Raw genomic sequence first — 15,344 nt, forward strand, 5'->3', positions numbered from 1 at the left:
ACTGCTACCATCTCATTCGCCATTTGTGCGTTTGACCATGTTGATTGTAGCAAACTTGAGCCTTTGGCCCGGCTCAAACTTCTCCCGCTTCGATTGGGGGATCCCACTTTTTGGCCGGGACTTGACTTGGGCTCCTGTGACGGTTGAGGACTCTGTTTCTGATTCTCCTAATGAGGCATTCCTTTGCGTCCGAAAATTCTCTAATTGCATTGCCGCCATTCGAGGCTCAAAGTTGGCAGGACACGTTGGCGAAACGTAACCTAAGTAAAATAAATAAAACTATAAAACGTTCAGTTAAGCAATTCTTGTTGATTTATATGTTAATGAAAGGGTAAGTATATTAACTCTTTTTCTCTACTACTAGGTAGTGCACGAAGTGCTTGCTCAGCCAAGTAGATGACACTAAATAAACAAACTTCATAATTTTCAAATGGAAATGGGCACAAATAAGTAGAATTATGGGGGACTTACAACTCAGTATAACTTTAACCGAAGATGCGAGTGCCACGTAATCGACGAAGGGCTTTCATTGGGAGTCAACAAAGGCGATCTAGGCCACAGCATCTGCAAATCACGCTGTCCACCTGGCGCAGAATCTTGTCCAGAAACAAGGACGAGTTCTGTCGAAATACCACAATCCATGGTTTAAAGTATATAAACAACAGCAAATTGCGAAGAAGTGATAGGTATTGAAAACTTTAATTGTAAAACAGATAAGTTTGAGCTAAACTTCGTCATCATTTTGAAGATTCTTTTTCGGAATAGCCCTTTTAGTGGTGCTATCGCTCGCCATTTACTTAATACAGGACGCCTTCGATAAATGGAACACAAACCCGGTTATTGTGGGCATCGATCCGGAGCTAACTTCCATTGCCAACGAGCCTTTTCCGGCAGTGACAATCTGCAATTTAAATCAGGCTCTGGCCGAAAGGGTCGAACACTTTTCCAACGATTCCGTGGAGTTCGCAATGCTGCAGTTGCTCTGTCGGCGGAAGGTGGACGTGGAACTGGTAAAGAGCAACGATTCCCGCTGGGAGGAGTTTATACTGAATGTAAGAAACGTTTCCAAATCTATTTAGTTTGCTATATGTATTGCGACATCCATTAATCTTGGATAGGAACAAGCAAAAAGCTGGTGCTATCTGTTGTATTTCTCAAGACCATCCTTGAGATACTTCTCCAATATAAATACCTCGTTTGCTTATGTGTTTTAATCATACAGATCTCACAGCCCTGCAAGTCAATGGTTATTCACTGTCGTTTTGGCGCCGATGATTACGAATGTGCACGTTTATTTCACCCCATTGTGACCGACGAAGGTCTATGCTGTGTTTTTAATATGCTGCACCCCAGGTTTATGTACCGGAAAAGGTGGGAGCAAAAGTTATATTTATTTAAGCTTAAGATATCTTCAGTTCTCTCAGTTCCTTCATTTCGTCAACCCTCCACAGATTAAGCTTTTGAAAAAGCTGTTTGCGAAGCACACTTCTAGGCTCCAACCCTTTCAAAAGTTATGAAAGCTTTGGAGCCCGCTTTTTGTCAGTTGCGAACCCTGGGCTATGGCTTTGGTTCCAGCTTTTCAAAGGGTAGACAAGAAAGGAATTTACACTCCAATAAGCAGACTTACTAACAAATGCTACATTTTCTCGATCATAATCCCCCAAAGAGTTCCCTACTCGCATCGGAATATAAGTCTGCCTGAGGGATTCCATGCAGTCAATTGGCATGCCGAGTTGGGCTATCGCAAGCGAGGCTTTCAGCCGGACGGGGATAATCCACTTTATCCGCGACGAGCCCAAGGAACAGGGGAATCATTGGGACTATCGCTGACCCTGGATGTCCAGGCGGATGCCTACTACTGCTCTTCATCCAGCAGCGTTGGCTTCAAGATCGCCCTGCACAGCCCGAATGAATCGCCGAATGTCCGGGAGACCGGAGTCCTATTGGCACCCGGAATGGAGACCAAGCTGCGCATAGATCCGTCGAAAATCCTTACGGAGAAGCACCTACGCAATGTGGACCGTCGGAGCAGGCGTTGTTTATTCCACAATGAGCTGAAACTTCGCTGGTTCGCCCACTACACACAGAGAAATTGCGTGGCGGAGTGCCTTTCCGGCTGGCTAATCCGCCACTGCGGCTGTGTGACCTTCTACATGCCCCGATTGAACGCGAACGACACTATATGCCCACTGCACAAGAGGGAATGTGTGGAGCTTATTCGATTTAGAACCATAATAGCGATGGAATCATGTCTTGACGAGTGCCTGCCATCGTGTTTCGATCTCACCTTCAGCGCAATTGCCTATTCGACGAGAATATCGCAAGACGGCTTTAGGGAGACACCTTCGAATGGTGGTTGGAACTTTACCGATGCCTATGTGGAGCGCAGTGTAGCGGTGGTGAATATGTATTTTAAGGACCCAACTTTCCGAGCAAACAAGCAGACCGAGTTCATAGGCTTTTCCGATTTTCTATGTGAGTTTTCAATTTACCTGTTTCTCAGCCAAGAATTCACACATCCGTACATTCCTGCAGCTGGCGTTGGAGGTCTCATGGGATTATTCCTCGGCTTCAGCTTTCTATCCATTGCAGAGTGTGTGTACTTCGCATTGATTCGTCCCTGTCGCACTTGCTCGGAGATTCGACAACTTAATCAGCCAAGGGTGCATCAAATGAACTTAAAGAGGAGTCGGACCCCTGGCAACATCAAATACATTTCAGCAGCCGATTGGTTTCAGGCCGAGTTGGCACATCAGCAGCCCAATAACAGGCAGCACTTTAATCCTGCTTAAACTTAGCATAGTAACACTAATCTAGATGAGGTCCCAGTACTTGGTCACGAATTGGTTTTTAGGCAAAGCCAAATTGGTAGGACGTTCGTAGTTCAGAGCAAATTGTTTGGCCTTCGACTGTAATTCGTCGTCGAAAATCTAGAAGAGCAAAATGTTTCGATTAATCAATATTAAAAGAATCATTCATTTTCTCCACTTACATTGCACTCCTTTCTGTCCAAGAGGGGTGCTAAGTCGAATTCCATTACGGGCAGCGAGGAGTTGATAAACCGGGCAGCATTGGCCACCTCTGGTACAACGTGTTTCTGCAGCAGCGTGATTTCCCACAGCGAACTGTTCATGGCCTCCGATTTGACGGGATCCGTTTCTGTTGGGTTGTAAGGATCGCTGAGCTCATCGGCTGCATGACTGGCGCGAATCAATTTCTGCAATCCAGTATGTCTCAATAGCAGGTTGCAAACGAATTGGATCATAATAACGGCGTCTTCGGTCGGCGATTGAAGGGCCAGGCGGGCGAGGCGCTTCACGAATGCCGCCACCAGATTCTCTGGCAAGTGGGTGGAGGTCAGGAAGATATCGGCCAGGTAAAACAGGCGTGCCTTGTACTTGTTATGGAACATCCGGGGATATAACATGTTGTACAGCTTCTCATACACATCTGGATAGGTGATGTTCTGCTTTTGCATGAGCGTGAAGATTCCCTGAAGAGCCAACAAGGCAATGGGGCCATCTGAAAAGTGGGAAAACAGAAAACAGTCGTAAGAAAGGATCGGTTCAGTTTCGGAAACAAAATACCAACCAAACTGGTGCAGGGAGTCCATGAGGAAGTCGGTCAGCTGGATGGGATCGTTCAGGTGGTTGATTACGCGCTCCAGCAGCACCACCAGTATTTGACGATGCAGTTTCTCGTCCACTTCGTTGCCCTTTGCCATAATAGTCACCCAGAGATCATTCAGTCTTTTGCGATTTAACTCGAAGTTGAAAGTCTGTCTTTTGGCGCTTTCCACGTGGTAGTCCGCCGTGCTCAGCACAGACTTTCCCATATCCAAGAGGTTTAGAATGGACAGAAGGTTCATGGCCTTAATGGGGCTGTCCTTGAAGTCCTCACCGGGCACTAAGGATTTCAATTGCTTCAGGGTTATCTCCAATACATCTAGGTTCTTGCAGTATTTCCCATAGTTTGCCAGTGCTGCTGTGGGAGTTGCATCGCAATTTATTAGGGTTCCCAGCATTCCGCGAATCCGATGGGTGGGCCAACCCTTGTTGGGTGCTATGGGATACTTGGCCTCCACTTTGATGAGCTGCATGCACACTTTCACAGCAACGGAACTCTCCGAGTCAACCAGGAGATGCTCTATGAGGAGCAACCAAGTTTCCTCGTACAGTTCCTGGATTTTGAGGCCCTGCCTTTCGGTGCCGGCGATTGCCTTTCGCTTTAGCAGGTTCTTGAATATCACCTCGAGTGTATTCATCACCTCGCCAGCTGGCATATTATCGGGCGTGTTCTTCTGCGCGCAGATAATTTCATTTAACGTAGTTAATTATTAATTTGTTAAACTTACCAGCAATTGTACGAATCCCTTGAGCGTTTTGATGTCCACTTTCTCGGCATTTAGCAGGGAATTGGCCTTGGACTGCAGCTGCTTCTTGGCCAAAGACTCCCCGGTGTCATCGTCCACTTTCACAGTTAAGCGTTTCATTTTCGGTTTGGTAAATGAGCTCTAAAACATATTAATACGCACAACAAAAAAAAATAAGATGAATTTATGCCGCGTGCTCCCGCGGAGTTGCCAGCTCAGCGGAAAACGATACACAGAGTATCACGTGTGGTATTTTTCATATACCACGCTTGGGCCTATCGATATTTTGCACGCGCATACACCACGTTTGGGCCTATCGATATTTTGCACGCGCTGCCAGTTCAAAAAGTACCTTCGCTAGGGCGCCAAGCGGAAAATATAAATTAACAATTAGGTTTATATCTGTGCATTTTAATTAATGTAAGTTCCCGAAAGACAAATATTATTTGTGGCTATAACTAATTCAGCTGCGATATATGTATAAAACAATAATTCGTTGCAATCGTTTTCATTCACAAGGAAAGTCACTCAAGTTTGAGTTTCACTCACCAATTTTGCGCTCAAATTCGCTTTCGGCTCACAAACGAAGCCGCTTTGTTTACAAATATTTTTTGCTCCTTTGGGAATTTGCATGCGCGCCTGTTGCGTTCTTTTCGATTTCGTTGGGAACACTGAAAAGGAACTTGAAATATATGTAATCTCGAATTCCGCAAATGGAAAAAACATATAATTAAATATAAATACCCTTTAAAGCGTCGTTTGTTTTAAATAAATATTCTTTTACAATTAATTTTTTATATTTTAAGGCATAAATATATTAGCCATATTGTGCATTCATATCTTTAAAAATTTTATAATGCTTGAACACGTTCAAATGCTGGTTCCATAATTGTTTTCATTAATAAAATAATTTATATATAATAAAATCCCAACTCTCGTGTTTGTGATGCTGAGTACTGTAATATTTCATGAAATAATAAAATAAAAGTTCAAAAATATGCTGAGTGTTTTCCGTAGGCGACCACGCTCGAAAACGCTCAACTCGAGTCACATCCTTCGGGTCCTTCGGCTGAGACTTCGTCCTGTGTTTTGGTTTTGCGCCCACTTGCGACTGTTTCGATTTGGATGGCGCGTAGTTCGCTGGCGAATGTCCTGACCGACGGTTGTGTTGCGGACTAGAAATAAGGCTAAGGATAGCTCTTCAAAACGGCAAAATCCAAGTTCCAAATTGTATTGTACATTTTTAAGAAATATCTGAACAATTCACAATTTTTCTTGATTTTTTTTATGTGCTCTACGAAATAAACAAGAATGTTTGCCTGAAATATAAACAAGCAGAGGGAAACAAATTACTTCAACAAGTTTTTAAGTGAATGCAAAAACCGTGCCGTATTTTTTGTGCCCAAGTTTATCGACCTTTCTATTTGTTTTTGTTTTTTTTTTTTTTTTAGTTTACCACCACTGTCCAGCGAATTCGAGGAATCAAATCAGGTGAGTTGCTACTGGCGGCGGAAATTGAGTCAAGAAGCCGGTAATTGAATTAAAACCAACTTCGAAAGTGAGACTTTTCTCCAAAAGAGGCTTGGGATTTTCGCACCTTTCCCTTTAATGAACCTCTACATCCGGCGACACTTTAAATTTACTAGTCATTTGATTAATGAGACCCAAAATGATTCTCTCAAAAAAAAAAAGGTCAGGTCAGATTGGCGTGGCAGATTTTAAGCGATTCCCGGGTGTAATACAAACAGTTTAAGCTTTAATACGGCTATTAAGTCTTAATCAAGTGTACAAATGGGGTTAAAAAAGGTCATGTGCATAGAATTTCACTTTCATTGCTGGTCACTGAACGCACTTCATGACGAACCCGCGGGAATTAATCCAATTGTTCTCGTGACACCATTGCACTCGCCACTTTGCCAGCGAATTAAGTATCCCTTGGCTGGAGGGCGCGGTCAGTGCATCCGCTTAAACCGAAACCAAATCCAAATCCAAATCAAAATCCAGGTATCCAGATATCTGGCATTAGCACGCGATGCGATGCGATGCGCCACATGCGACATGCATTTAATTTCCATTTCAGTTGGCCGCCCAATTTACACATTTAACGTGTGTAATTTGCAGCTAAATTTAATTGGCCTAATTAGGTGCGACATGGCCGTGAATCGTGGCGTGGGTGGGGTGCAATCGAGGTCCTTGAGCAGCGGGTACAGAATGCATGGGCGGGCGGTCGCCATAAAGTGTTTGGTTAAGGACCTGGCTCAAAGCAAACAGCAGTCGCGTCAATTCAGGTGAAATCAACTGAAATAATTGCGCACTTCAACTGTCTCCCCTAAAGAAATTTGCTTAATTGCACTGGAAAACGCTTTAAAGGGAAAAGCGAGAGTGTTTAAAAAAATATCTGGCGTATGGTGTAAGATCCTCTAAATATTTACCAAACGTTCGTAAACAAATTGATTTAATTCCGTTCGAGAAGCAGACAAAATTATTGCATTTATTTTACAAATTGATGTGGTATCATTAAGTATTTTGCCACTTGACCAACCTTGGCAACCAAAAAAAAAAAAAAAATCGGAAAAATCCGAGAGGCCTGGCGGGCGAGATTTCTTTGGCCGGATTCCTTTTAAAGCATAAAAAGAATGGTGCAAAAAGTTGTTCATAATATTTTAACAAGAATTTAACGCTGCAGGCAAGGACAAGGCACACAAGTCCTGAAGTCCCGCCGAGCCCCTCAGCCCCCTAGCATCCTTAGCCCCGCCCCATCTCCTGGCAAACATTGTCCAAGCGACCAAGATGTGGCATTAAAAATGAAAAAGCAACTCAAAATTCTCTGTTTAGCAAATGGGAACGCAGCAGTAAAAATACCTAAAACGCATAGTCACAAGGCGCTGGGTGGGTGGGTGTTGGGGGGTTGTGGGGTTGGTGAAAAGCTAAGGAAAAGCGGTGGCATGCGTTATATGTAACTGAAGCCTTTGGATTTTTGCTCCATTCCATTCTATTTTTTTTTTTGTTTTGTCTAGTTTCCGGGGTCCAGGCCTCGGCTCATCTGAGGCATGCAAATGAACCATAAAGTGCAGTCAGTCAAGTTGCTTTGAAGCCCTTGCCCTTTTCCGACCCACACCGATCCACCCTCCCCTTCGCTCACCCCACCAACAACTGATAAGCACTTGACTCGAAGGCTTTGACCACTTTTTTGCCCCTCCTCGAGAGCCCCTCATGCCACGCTACTCCAGAAAGCGCATATAAACCCGAAGAGCCCGACGCCGGGTTCATAAAGTCGGACTCATATCTTTCCCCTTTTCGGAGAGGGACTCGCAAATGGCCCCTCTGTGCGGGAAAATATTTCGAAATTCTGTGCCCTTTGAGGTGCAATTTTCCTAGATAGAAAAAGACACATTTTCATTCTCCACCGAGGACATTGGCAAATTGGTACGTAAAGGGTTGAATGGCGTGCAACTTCTGGGTAATTAGGAATCACACTGAATTCCAAAGCAGTGAAAAGATGTACGAACACGTTCCCAACGAAAATTATTACTAAAATAATAAACTATAAACGTTTCGTCAAATGTATATGTATTTTTACAAAGTAATGTGCGACTGTCAAATTGTTTCAATCATATGCCGCAATTTTTCATCTTAAATGTATAAGAAGGAATGCATTAAATATATAGAATATAATTTATAAAATTTGTTCCAATTTCCAATGGCAGTAGCCACTGTAAGAGGCCCCGGAAAATCCACAGTTGTTTTCCGGACTAATCAGTTGAGCCATAAACATTTAGCTGGTTTCATTTGCTCTTAAAAGTTGACTAAATGAAATGCAGCAATTCCGGCAGTAATAATAATGTTTGCCATAAAGCTTAGGAATTACACCTCAGCCAAATGCAAATGTTATTGTGCTGTCTGGGGTCCTCAGTTCTCTTTCTCCGCCCAGCTTATCCAGCTGCCCCGCCCACTTTTCCACACACTTTACCGCCCATCTTACCACTCATAAGCTTACTTTACACACACACACACACGGAGGGCAAAAAGACAGAGGCGAAACAAGATAAACACGTTTACAAATTTTGCTGAAGCTTTTCCGCAGAGGATAAATCGGAGGGCAGGAAAAACGACACACAGGGACACACGCGAGTATCATGAAAAATGTATAAAAGCGCAGCCAGTGGCTTTCCACACAGCCTCTGTTCTCGCTTTTATATTTGTTTTCCTTTTTCCTGGTGTGTAAATTTAATTGATTGACATCACTTAAGCGTAAGGACAAAAAAAGGCGGAAAACAAGGCGAAGAACAAGGACGAGAGCATGTAAACACAAATGATTTGTGAACTGCTTGCCAAGCAAAAATGATAATCGAAAAAAGTAACGCACATCTTAATTTGTTTTAAATGCAAATGTTCGTCAAACCCAAAAAACGTTTTTATTGACCGGATTAGTTGCCACTTCAGAAGTTAAGGGCGTGCGAAAACAGGCCGTTTTCATGGAAAATTCATTAAAACAAATTCAATTGATTGGCTGACTGGGCGTTTGGTTTTGGAAAATGTTATTTACTTTGGGAAATTACGCAAAATACGACGAAACGTACAACATTTTCCGTACTCCAGTTATAGAAGGGAAATGTTTCTCATAAAAATGTGTCTATTTTTAATATGGCTTACTTGAAATTCATGTACTATAAAGTCTTAGTTCATAAAGCGTATTATTTGTTAACATAGTATCCGCAATCAACTTGACAAAGGTAATTTCAGCTAAATAGTTTGAGGCTATGCCATTTGGCAGCCCCTGGAAATACCAGTGGTTTTTCCCGGAAATAGTTCAGCAGGTCCTTGGGCTTGGCTCAGATCCTGTCGCAAAATATGAAATGTCAAAAGGAACAGAGGCACTTTTCAAGAACGCCTTCCTCACAATTAGCTAATTAAGTTAAGCTCGCGTTGTCGCTGGCACATCATCGGGCGTCATCCCGGCTGCTCATCTGGATTATCAAGATGAAAGCAGGCGGCGTTTCGCGTTTTCCCAGAAAGTAAATGGAATCGAGGGGGTGCCGGAGTCACTTTGAAGTCCATATCCACTCCACACATCTCCGCCCTTGCTGTTCCTGGCGATAGTGGTGCTTTTGGTGCTTTTGGCTCTGTGGCTGTCGGCGATTGCTGCTGCATGCTAATCGAGTGGGATTCCGAAGTGCCTTCGCACTGCTAAATAATTGATTAATAAATTACAAACTGATTTGCCTCGGCAATCGTCTCACACATGCCATAATTAAGGCCATATACACAAAAGTATGCCCGCTGGATGAGAGGGAAAGTTGTTTGTTGCTTTACTGCATATTTAAACTGCACATTTGGCTGCCTATTTGCATTATTCGAAATAATTTGTTACGTAATTTCCGTGAAGCTGCAAATTAAAAAAAAAGAAGAAAATAAATTGTATTAATTACCCAATGTTATAGCCTCTACAAAACACACGTTTATACATTTTACAATCCAAGCAAAATATCTTAAAATATGGAAAATTATCTATGGTATGCTGCTGCAATCAAATTCAAACTCAATACGAGTCCAATTCATTTTAATTCCAACACATTCCAATTAGCTGCAATTCATTCTAGTCGGAACACAATCCTAGGTGCCACTCAGTTGCCATTTCCCACTTACCACTCACTTTCCATCCAACCGTGGCCATGAATTTCCCGGCACTGGGGACCCGAAAATGTAGTTGGTTCTGTCTGTTCTGTTTGCCCAATGCGAAATTGCGCACATTCATTTCCGGAATTCTAAGAATTTTCTACGGCCAGTGTCCATTGAGAGATCTGTTGAGCTGGGGAACATGGGAAACTGGGGAAAACTGCGATACTGGCCACTGGACACTGGACACTGGATACTGCAGAGCAGGAGACAACCAGGACTCACAACTGGACTGCTAACCCGAAAGGACGAGGACAAAATTTAAGGATGATGACGGGGAATCGAGGAATTCCGGGGGACAGCAGGAAGTCCATGATGTTGTAGTTAGCCACTTGGGTACTTAATGAACTCTGCGGCTTTTCGGGCCATGTTCATTTTAGTGGCAAGTTCGAGGATGTGTTCCTCTTCGCAAATCTATGCCTCTGCAATGTTGCAATCTTAACAATCAATCAAAAAAAAAAGTTGTCACTGGTCTACCAAAACTATAAAATTGTTGGATACACTTTTGTAGAACTTTTTGATGATCCCTAAAGTTTGATTTCTTTCCTTAAAGGTTTATTTTCATTATTAACGAACGAATCGATTTTTTTCATTGCAGTGAATTAAGAAATGATATCAAAGCATCAAAAATAGAAGTTACACAATATAAAACAAGAAACTCCTGAGGCTTTTAGAATTTAAAGTTAGGGCCACAAGTATTTGTGTATCAAAGGTTTTTTCTTTTCAAATTTCTCGGGATTATCATATATTTGAAAACAGCAACTAAAGCCTGTTATATAATATGCGAAAGGAAAATTGTAACCAATTGTTTATCACTTTTAAGCCTCAATCCGGTATTCCATTAAACTTTGTTTTCCCACTCACTTAACTTTGTGGAGTGAAACCTAATTCCGGCTCAAGTGAGGGAATTTGCTATTAGAAGCACCAGCAGCGCCTTTTCATTTTCACAAATATTTTCATTGAAATAAAATTATAATGTGAGCTGCTGCCTTGCCATAATTTTCCCAACGAATAATCATAGCTTTGGCATATTCATTGAAGGCTCTAAAAGGATGCAAACTTGAGGATGCACCGAATATAACCTACCTCCGGCTATTATTTTATGTTTATGCGTCCTTTAAAGTGCCGACAACAACTACCTATTACTATTTTTAAGCTGCTAATTTGAGGTTTAATTTGGCAAGTGCGAACTCCTCGCACATGATTAGCCACGACTCAAATTTTAATATTGACGTCTTGGTCCTTTTGCTGGCATGTTCAAAATTTATGATCAATGTATGTTGACGTCGGTTTGCGCCTTTCGTCTCCGCACTTCATTTTGCGACTAAGAAGTTTTACAACTTAAGGCGAAAATGCCGAAAATTATAATTTTTGTTCGCCACCCAAGTAATAAAACTTTTACGCCCGAAAGTATGCAGTGTGCATGTTACAGTAGTCACTGTCAAACATGTCCTTGTCGGTGTGGGTGTGTGTGTGTGGGTGTGTGGGTGTGTGGGTGTGTGCGTGGGACGAGTCAAATGTCACAAAGGATTGTTGGTTGCTTGAGCAACAACCAGAGGGGAGCAAGGGAGAACTGGGGGAAATTCAGGGAATGCGGGGCCAAGGGCTGAACAAAAGAAATGTGAAAATATGCCAGCGGGTTAAGCAGCAGCCGCCGCCCCTACTCCTCTTGGGCTGGTGGGCGTGGCTCTGGCATTAAATTATGAAGTCAACAATGCATGTGTCGTGTATGTTTGTAGATGTATGCGTGGGCGGTGCTGGGCCAACGTAATTGTGGGCGTGTCTAACAACCAAGAACCTTGCTATTTCGGCTACATTTTTCTCTTCCGCAAAGGAGAAAAAACTCTGAAATATTGCAACATTTGTAAGCACTCGCAAAAATAATAAATTTAAACTTCATTCGAAAACGTTTGTCAAATAAAATATTTTTTAATTATAATAAAATAACATATACATAATATTTAAATCCAATAGCAAAACTAAGCAGCGTTCCTGTTTTTATCCGAACCCCAGCGAAATTGCTTTGCGGAAAAACAAGCGAATAGTTAAGCGCCACGCCCCCGCCCCCCCTCGACAAGCATAACTCCTGCTTAAATACTAAGTAGTTCCGCCCATTGAGAAGATTAATTTGATTTTATTAATGAAATCATTAGTGGGGCAAAGGTAAAGAAAGGAAAACGAAACGAAAAAGTCCCCGAAAAACTGGGCAGCGGTTGAAGTTAATGTGGCATGTGAATGTTCCTAACTTTCCGCTCCTCCCCCAACGGCGCCCAATAATTTTCCCACCGATTTTCCGGGCTCCGAGTTTCCTCGCATTCATTCATTTGGAGGGTTTTGCGTGCCGGTTTTTTGTCATGCCAGGCGGCCATTTCATTCATTTTGGGGGGTCAGACCTTTTGACCCGCATGTGTTGACCACTTAGGACGTAACGGTAAACATAGGCACTGCGCGAAATTGAATAAGATAAATATCAGAATGTATTACACTTATAAAAAATATATATGCGCGTTAAATAAGCTGGAAGGCAGTCGGTTTTTGCTTAAATCAAGAATTTATCCTTTTAATTTGACACATTTTTTTACCCCTTACATCAAATTTTTTCTAAGTGCATCAAGGGGCGACCAACGACAACGGATGTGGTCATTCGCACAAATTAAATATTTGCTTACGCTGTTGTAAGTGAAGCGTCATCGCAGGACATCAACGACATGGACGACGAGAACTTTCACTTTCACTTTCGCCTTCTTTGACTTCCCGCCCATGGCCACGCCCCCCTCCATTTTCGCTCGTTTATTCTGGTTTGAATTAATTGAAGCAAATTTCGAGTTTTACCTTCAGAACCGGACAGTCGAGCAAATGAAAACAGATAACAGACAGCTGACATTTCTCCATTCCTCTCGCTGCTGCTTTGAGTCCTTTGATGGACTCGCTGAAAAGGATTCTACTCTGCAGATTTCTTCTTCTTTCAATGGAAAATATTCAAAGTGGCAGTCGATGAATAGCATTCAATACTCAAAGCCGATTTCAATATGTCAAGCAGCTAGTTTTCGTAAGGAAACTTTCTAAACCTCACGTTACATTATTAGAAAAGTGAAGATGACTAAATCATTAAAAAGGGTGATAAGCTTCAAAGAAAAAAGTGTGTTAATTATCAATATAATTTACTAAAAGTATAGAGGAATTACCCAAATAGTACATAAATTGTTGATGAATCTAAAAAAAAAGTTACCAAAGTCAATTAAAAATGTGTTCATCCTGAAACTGAAATCCCCTTCTAAACGCTATAGACCTTTGCAATTTAACAACATCCCAACTTGTCCATCAAATAAATGAACTCAATTGAGGCGAATTCTATCACTTGTTATCCCGTCGCACACTCCAATTCATTCAATTTCCTTTCACTTAGTTTTTTTCTCCTTTTTTCCGGGATTTGCTGGGGTCGATTAAACTTTGATCTAAGCGCTCTCGAACATTTTTTTGTTCTGTTGGAACGGTAAAATTTTCTTTGAATCGAGTCGTGGTCTGGCGGCTAAACATTTAAATAGATTTTTTCTACCACTGCCACGCTTTTCTGCCGCTGTCATTGAGTGGACACAAAAACCTCAAGGATTCGCCAGGAATTTCCTCGTGCGTCTGTTCTTAGGCTCCTTTGTTGCAAAAGGCTTATGGAGCGAGGCATGTAAATAGATTGGTACGCAATCCTTTGTTGCCGGTTTGTTTGCCCAGTTACCTATAGGCAAACAGATATATTCTGTATGGTCTGCGGCCCACTGAAAGTCAGCCAGGCGCACGTACATATGCATATACATATACATACACATAACATACATACATACATATATACATCGTCACCCACGCGCATTTCCCACCCATGCGAAACAAATCAAATGTGGCAAAGGCTGCGATATTGAGACGCGTTGAGGCGATAAACGTGCTGGCTAAATGTTAGTCCTTCCCCCAAAAATAACTAGATGAAGATACCGAAAAACGGTAACGGTAAACGAGCTTTATCTCTGGTCCCCTCCCCAAAAATCCCACTCATCCAAGGCTGATTGCTTGATACTTGATATTTGAGGACACACTCAGCGAAAATATGAGTCTCATGGGCGTTTTGTGTTTGCCGTTTAGTGCACCTAATGTTGCTTAAATTTTCATATAATTCCATCATAAGATATCTTGAAATCTTTAATCGAAGCTATTCCGATATCACCGATATGCATAATTCGACGTTGTCGATACCTTCCTTTCCTTTTTCAATTAAATACCCGTTTTTGCAGTGCATAACGCCGCTAAGACAATAACCGATGCTAATGTATTATACGTGTCAATGTGGCCTCGGCTTTTGACTGATATCTGTCTGAAAAAAAAAAACGGAAGAAAAGAGATAGCCAGTCACTGTCGCTGTCGATTTGTGACAAATAGCAGTCGTCCTTGTCGCCAGAGTCCTTGCACAATGGGAAATGAAATTGCAGAGGCTAACAAGTTGCCACGCCCTCGCACTCACGCCTCCTGGCAAGGATTCAATGTTATCGATTAATCACGGTCTATCGATAGCCAGCCGGCGGCACTAGATTGATACCATTTGATGAAAAGACAAATGGGCAGTGTCTCGATTGGATTCTCCAGTGCCATAAATCTAACTAGTCTCGATTTGGCGAATTTGCCAGCCAAAAGAATGGAGTGAGCTGCCAAATAGTAGGGCATGTTCTGCTTTGTTGCATTAATTATCATTATTAATAAATAAAATATTCACTAATTACCCTTTTGGGCAATATCTTTAGCTAATTTGTTATGAACGTAGATTCTTTTGTTTTATTAATACGCACTTATGAGGCAAAGAATTGGGGTTCCCAAAGCAGTTTTCGTTTTAGAATCTGATCGCCTTTCCACTACCAGTGAGCTCACGTACAAAGGACAGTTGGCACCCTATGAAGGACATTTGCTCACCTCTTCCCTACTTAATATGCCCCTCTTCGCACCCCCAGCCTGTCCTTTCCCCGCCTTATTCGCCCTACATTTTGTAGACCCCATTTTAAGCCTAAGTAAGAGATAAGCTAGTACATAGACACGCACATAGCCCGGATATGGAGAAATATATGGTCGGGGCCATGATGTATGGATATAGACACCTACGCAGGCAGGCAAACATTTATGGCCTTCCCCTATTTTGCATTATTCTTGTGTTCACATTTAAATTGAATCAGACCGCCTCTATATACTATGCCTGTACAAATGTATATGTATTTGTGTTTGCCATTCTGCCGGGCCATAAGCCCTAATGAACCCTTTCCGGATT

The 15,344-nt window shown here is 42.2% G+C and overlaps 3 protein-coding genes across 6 annotated transcripts in view; 2 read left to right on the plus strand and 1 right to left on the minus strand.

The window, feature by feature from the left end:
- The first annotated feature begins 495 nt into the window (after window positions 1-495).
- Window positions 496-2,804, plus strand: LOC6612579 (pickpocket protein 28). Its single transcript, XM_032724523.1, has 5 exons — window positions 496-686; window positions 749-1,052; window positions 1,223-1,371; window positions 1,667-2,475; window positions 2,536-2,804. The coding sequence occupies exons 1-5, from the start codon at window positions 496-498 to the stop codon at window positions 2,790-2,792; spliced, it is 1,710 nt and encodes a 569-aa protein (XP_032580414.1). The 3' UTR covers window positions 2,793-2,804.
- Window positions 2,729-4,576, minus strand: LOC6612578 (nucleolar complex protein 4 homolog B). 2 transcript variants are annotated; one of them, XM_032724524.1, is made up of 4 exons: window positions 4,355-4,576; window positions 3,592-4,297; window positions 2,993-3,522; window positions 2,729-2,930 (listed from the first exon to the last, which is right to left on the minus strand). In XM_032724524.1, the coding sequence occupies exons 1-4, from the start codon at window positions 4,490-4,492 to the stop codon at window positions 2,814-2,816; spliced, it is 1,491 nt and encodes a 496-aa protein (XP_032580415.1). In that variant the 5' UTR covers window positions 4,493-4,576; the 3' UTR covers window positions 2,729-2,813. The 2 variants fall into 2 exon arrangements, with proteins under 2 accessions (XP_032580415.1, XP_002037083.1); XM_002037047.2 differs by having other exon boundaries at window positions 3,592-4,300; window positions 4,355-4,575.
- A 924-nt stretch (window positions 4,577-5,500) lies between these two features.
- Window positions 5,501-15,344, plus strand: part of LOC6612577 (allatostatin-A receptor) — a 67,763-nt gene continuing 57,919 nt past the window's right edge. For 2 of the 3 annotated variants that reach the window (XM_032725151.1, XM_002037046.2), the window contains exon 1: window positions 5,501-5,863. The gene's annotated coding sequence lies outside the window, so the exon portion shown is untranslated. The remainder of the gene's footprint in view (window positions 5,864-15,344) is intronic. The other variant, XM_032725149.1, reaches the window with a different exon arrangement.

This window comes from Drosophila sechellia, chromosome X (genome assembly GCF_004382195.2).
Source record: "Drosophila sechellia strain sech25 chromosome X, ASM438219v1, whole genome shotgun sequence".
NCBI lineage: Eukaryota > Metazoa > Arthropoda > Insecta > Diptera > Drosophilidae > Drosophila > Drosophila sechellia.

What these genes read in the sequence shown, in the direction of transcription:
- LOC6612579 (XM_032724523.1), top strand. Translation starts at nt 496, where the DNA reads ATGCGAGTGCCACGTAATCGACGAAGGGCTTTCATTGGGAGTCAACAA. An exon ending in AGGTTTATGTACCGGAAAAG is followed by an intron (nt 1,372 to 1,666) that starts GTGGGAGCAAAA and finishes AATCCCCCAAAG; the next exon opens with AGTTCCCTACTCGCATCGGA. An exon ending in AGGCTTTTCCGATTTTCTAT is followed by an intron (nt 2,476 to 2,535) that starts GTGAGTTTTCAA and finishes ACATTCCTGCAG; the next exon opens with CTGGCGTTGGAGGTCTCATG.
- LOC6612578 (XM_002037047.2), bottom strand. Translation starts at nt 4,492, where the DNA reads ATGAAACGCTTAACTGTGAAAGTGGACGATGACACCGGGGAGTCTTTG. An exon ending in AGGGATTCGTACAATTGCTG is followed by an intron (nt 4,301 to 4,354) that starts GTAAGTTTAACA and finishes ATCTGCGCGCAG; the next exon opens with AAGAACACGCCCGATAATAT. An exon ending in TGGACAGAAAGGAGTGCAAT is followed by an intron (nt 2,931 to 2,992) that starts GTAAGTGGAGAA and finishes TTGCTCTTCTAG; the next exon opens with ATTTTCGACGACGAATTACA.